The sequence below is a fragment of the Trypanosoma theileri genome, assembly GCF_002087225.1.
Source record: "Trypanosoma theileri isolate Edinburgh chromosome Unknown TM35_Tth_64_V1, whole genome shotgun sequence".
Lineage (NCBI taxonomy): Eukaryota > Euglenozoa > Kinetoplastea > Trypanosomatida > Trypanosomatidae > Trypanosoma > Trypanosoma theileri.
The window spans coordinates 10,919-16,048 of NW_021639906.1; the positions used below are offsets into that span (position 1 = coordinate 10,919).

At 42.2% G+C, this 5,130-nt stretch overlaps 4 protein-coding genes across 4 annotated transcripts; all 4 read right to left on the minus strand.

The window, feature by feature from the left end:
* Positions 1-2: 2 nt before the first annotated feature.
* On the minus strand, positions 3-290 carry TM35_000641030 (uncharacterized protein; the record flags this gene model as incomplete). The annotated part of the gene is made up of 1 exon (XM_029031044.1): positions 3-290. A coding segment is annotated over one exon (288 nt), but the record flags the coding sequence as incomplete, so codon positions are not given.
* A 559-nt stretch (positions 291-849) lies between these two features.
* TM35_000641040 (uncharacterized protein) lies at positions 850-1,674 on the minus strand (the record flags this gene model as incomplete). Its single annotated transcript, XM_029031045.1, has 1 exon — positions 850-1,674. One exon carries the CDS (start codon positions 1,672-1,674, stop codon positions 850-852), a length of 825 nt encoding a protein of 274 aa, XP_028877638.1.
* A 694-nt stretch (positions 1,675-2,368) lies between these two features.
* Positions 2,369-3,409, minus strand: TM35_000641050 (uncharacterized protein; the record flags this gene model as incomplete). The annotated part of the gene is made up of 1 exon (XM_029031046.1): positions 2,369-3,409. One exon carries the CDS (start codon positions 3,407-3,409, stop codon positions 2,369-2,371), a length of 1,041 nt encoding a protein of 346 aa, XP_028877639.1.
* Positions 3,410-3,973: 564 nt separating this feature from the next.
* Positions 3,974-5,128, minus strand: TM35_000641060 (uncharacterized protein; the record flags this gene model as incomplete). The annotated part of the gene is made up of 1 exon (XM_029031047.1): positions 3,974-5,128. A coding segment is annotated over one exon (1,155 nt), but the record flags the coding sequence as incomplete, so codon positions are not given.
* Positions 5,129-5,130: the final 2 nt, after the last annotated feature.

The window sequence follows — 5,130 nt, forward strand, 5'->3', positions numbered from 1 at the left end:
CCCAACTCACTATCACGAGAAACACCTTCCCCTTCTTTAGGTTCTTTCATCAAATCTCCTTTCTGCCCCTCTTCACGCGCATCCTCACCATCCCCATCCACATTCACTATCCAATCGTCTCCCCCCGCAGGTATAGCATGACGAACAAGAGAAGGAATACCAACAGTGGAAGTTTTAATTAGGACATCAGAAGCTTTAGGACTATCAGCCCATACTAACCCAGAAGCACAACAGACTGCAAGAGTTAATAAACACAGAAGGTAGCACCTCACCATTACAGCCTTTATCATTGTTAGTGATTATTTCACTAGACTGATACAAGAAAGAGAAACAGAAGGAAGGGAGTGAAAAACAGAAACAAACAAACATACACCAATACAACAAATACTCACAGTAAGAGAGAGAAGCGCCAACTGCACAGTAAAGCAAGAAAAAAGAATAGCCCGCTTGTATGATAATATGTATCCCTTAATAGAAAAATGAAAAGAGAACACCCCACAATACCCAAATAATAGAGAGCCAAACACACACACACACAATACCCCATGTCTCTAGTTTATATATTAAATTACTGCACACACACATCTGTGTGTATTAGCAAGAGATGTATACCGTCAGTGAGCAAGAACAGCCCAGTGTTCTGCAAACACACACAACGGGAAAAGCAAGTAATGGAATTATTAGAAAAAAGAACACACACACACACAAAAGTAAAAGAAAACAAATTTCAATAAATCGAGAAAGCTAGTAAACAGATTATTATTTTCATTCACCCATGGGGTATGTACGCAATTATGATTATGTTAGTTTAACCATTATTATTATTTGACCTCAGTTGAGTTCCACCGTTCAGTACACAGTAACGGAGAACAACACAACCACAATCAGCAGCGGTGCTGCAGTGCGCATCCACACAGGAGTGACACTGCTGTCAACATTAGCCTTCTTCTGTACGGTGGAAGCGATGGTGTTAATATCTGCATTGGGTACAGGAGATGGAGTGGTGGTTGGTGCTTCACTTACATCGCTCACGGAACTCTGTGGAGTAGTGGAAGTAGTTCCTTGTGAGTCTGATTCGGCAGTCACATCAACAACTGGAGGTGATGATTGCTGATAAGGTTTAGAATTGCCAAGTGTACTGTTAGCTGTTGTGCTTGATGTTTCTTGATTAACTTGTTCTGCTGCATTAGAATCTGACGTTTGTCCTCGAGATGTGGTTGCACCATCTGTCGCATCTGTCTCTTGTTTCTGTCCCTCATCTCCAGAGGCACTGGCAGAGTGTTCTGGTGTATCCCCTTTCGTTCCTTTGCTTCCCTGCCCCAGTTCAGCCCCTTGTGATGAAGTCTCACCTGTTATTTCTTGACGTTGTACGGCCTCTGTTAGGACAGGGTGATCTACCGTGTTCTGTAGTGGTTGAGGAGTTGAAGAGGCAGGAGCATAGGGATCCGGTTCTCCAATCTCCTTCTTATGTTTTTTCCATGCCTCACACGTCATATCCTTACTAGCGTTCTTATCTTTTTCCTTAAAGCATTTATAATCATAGATAGCTGTTCCAAGAAAATCGTTCCATTCATCATGACTAGTGGCTGCCACTCCAACAGAGAGAATAGCTCCACAGGCGCAGCACAGCACAACGGCCAACACACACATCACACGGCCCATCATCATCATCATGAGAGAGAGAGAATAGTTTGTTATGCGTGAAAACACTGATCTAGAAAGAAAGACAAACAAAAAGTAAAAAAAGAAAATAACTGAAGTCTCAAACACGTTAGGACACACAAATCGATTACCACTATGGAAACTCACATCGTGAATGTAAAACCTACCATTTAAAGAATGCAATACAGCGCAAATAACCTCAGTAAGAGTAAAAACAAAAACAAAGGGCCACACTCACGAAGATTTCAATAAAGGCTGAACCACCCAGCAAAATCATCAAGCAAACAAACAGATATTAACCATTAGCCCAATTTACCCAGTAAACACAGAAATATATACCAACTATGAGTGTAAGTCTATATATGTGTATGTATACGCAATTATAAATATAAATTCATCTGTTATTATTATTCCTTTCTCACCCTCTGCAAAAAGCAATTCATTATCATCATTATCATCACAGTGCAAGCCCAGGCACACACACAGAGAGACTCCAAGAACACACACACAATGGAGTAGCAATAATAATTATTATAGGATAAACACACAGAGAGCAAAAAACACACAAAACACATTAATATTAAGAAACAAAAAAAGAAAAGAATCCCAACAGGTGGAAGATTAGTTAGACTGTAGTGCGGATGCATGCAAAAAGAAGAAAAGAAAACAAAGGATGACCTGAGACACACCATCACCACCATTACAATTAGCACACAAGAATACAGGCCAGTGTAACCACAATCAGTAGTGATACACGCACACACAGAGAACTGCTGATACTGCTGCTGCTGTCTGCATCACCCTTCTTGTTGTTTGGGAGTTCAGGAGGAAGTGTTGTTGTTGTTGTGGTGGTGGTGGTGGTTGAGGAGTTGCCACTTCCCACATCAGCGTTTTGGGTATTTGTTGATTCATTCTGTGCATCTCCAGATTCACCAGCATTAGGTGTTGCTGATGTACTGGAAGATTCCTCAGGCGTATTCTGAGGTACAGTGACGGAAGTCTCTTGCCCGACAGAAGTTTCTGGCATTGATGTATCTGCGGTCTCTCCGCCTTGTTTATCGTGAGTGTTTGTGCCTTCTTGTTGTTTCTCACGTGATTTCATTGCATGGTGAAGAGCATGATCGTCTTTAGTGGATGCTTCAACATGTCGTTCTTTACTTGAGTGTTCACTGGATACTTTTGGTCCATTTGGATCTGGCTCTGGTGAAGGAGAAACAGGCTGCTGACCTCCCAGAGCAGAAGGAGATACGGCTGAAAGAGTATCACTCACTTGACCATTTACCCTTGAATTAACTGACGGGTTGATATCATTTGTTTGTCGATTGTGACCCGCATCCCCTCCGAGTTGTCTGTTTTCTTCTGCCAACGGTTTCTGTTGTGAGAGAACTTGCACTCCGTCCTGCGTTTGTACCTTATTAGGGTCGTGACGATCAGCACCACCACCTGAGAGACCAGTATTAATGGATGTACTACTAGGCGAAGAACGCAAACCACCAGGATCCGTAGAAACAACATTTGGTTCTGCAACTTCCTCCTCATTCTCTTCTTCCTGATCCACATTCCACACAAGCCAATCTCCATCGGCAGGAATAGCACGACGAACAAGAGAAGGAACACCAACAGTGGAAGTTTTAATAAGGGCATCAGAAGTTTTAGGACTATCAGCCCATACTAACCCACAAGCACAACACAGTGCAAGAGTTAGTAAACAAAGGAGGTAGCACCTCACCATTAGAGCCTTTGTCATTGTTGCTGATTACTACAATAGACTAATACAAGAAAGAAAAAGGAAAAAAAAAAGAGATGGAAACAAAGAAACATACAACAATACAACAAATACTCACAGTGGAAAAAAGAGAGAGAAGCAGTAACTGCACAGTAAAGCAAGAAAAAGGAATATCCAGCTTGTATGATAATATGTACCCCTTAATAGAAAAAGAAAAAGACACCACCATACCCAAATAAGAGAGAGAGCCAAATACACACAATACCCCATGGCTCTAGTTTATGTATATTAAATTACACCACCCACACATCTGTGTGTACTAGCAAGAGGTGTATACCGTCAGTGAGCAGAACAGCCCAGTTTTCTGCACTCACACAACGGGAAAAGCAAGTAATGGAATTATTAGAAAAAAAAAGAACACACACAGATAAAAAAGTAAAAAAAAAAGAAAAGAAATTTCAATTAAAAGATAAAGCTGGTAAACAGATTATTAGTTTATTCACCCATGGGGGATGTACGCAAATATAATTATGTTAGTTTAACCATTATTATTATTATTATTTGACCTCAGGTGAGTACCACCGTTCAGTACAGGGTAGCGGAGAACAACATAGCCACAATCAACAACGGTGCTGCAGTGCACATCCACACAGGATTGACAATGCTGTCAACATTGGTGTTGTTCTTTTCAGTGGAAGCGATCTTGCTGATTTGAGTATCGGTTACGGGAACAGGAGATGGAGTTGTTGTGGTTGGTGCTCCAGTGACAGTAATCTCGGGGCTTGACGGAGTAGTAGTATTTGTTTCTTGTGATTCTGCGGCAGTCACACTAACAGTTGCAGGAGATGGAGTGGTGATTGGTGCTTCTCTGGTAGTGTTCTCGGGACTTGGTGGAATAGTGGGATTGGTTTCTTGTGATTCTGCTGTAGTATTCGTATCAGCAGCTGTAACAGGTTGGTTAGTGCGATTGCCATCACCACCTTCAGTGGTACTTTCCCAATGAGCTTGCGTGGTACTCTGTTTAGAAACAGCATCGCCAGATGAGGATTTGTCAGCAGGTAATGAAACCGTTACCGGTACTTCAGAACCGTCTTCTTGTGCGTTGTGTGAATCTGTAGAAACGTTTGCTGATGACTTGGTCTCTGCAGCCTTACTCTCTAAGGTTACAATTTCTGCAGCTGCTGTAACTTCTAATTTACTCCCTTCTGAAGAATTATTTCTCTCTCCTTGAGAGATAGCAGCATTAGAAGTACTGGCATCAAAAATACCTGGTTTGTCCAATGGAGGTGGGACAGCATCTGAAATATCTCGTAACACTGTTTCTCCCGGAATCTCAACATCACCAGAGTCCTGACCAGAAATTCTATCTTCCATGTCCTTACCTTTGTGTGATGTCTCTGGCACCTTCACCACAGACGGTACAGATACTTTTGAATCTGGATCAGTAGATATTGATGGTACTGATGGATTCTTAATAACATCCAGATCCCACACTCCTGTATGATAACCATTCAGAATTGTTGAAAAAACACCACCACCATTACTACTACCACTACCATCAGAAGTCATCACCGCCTTTGGCTGTCCAGCATTAACAGTAGTATCAATAGTAGTTGTTGTTGTTGTTGTTGCTGCTCTTGCGATACGCTGGCGGCAGAGGTCTGCGTACTTCCCACATGCAGACACACGGCTGCCCGCACCGCATGTAAGCCACTCGCTCTCAGCAGCGGGGCGTACACGCA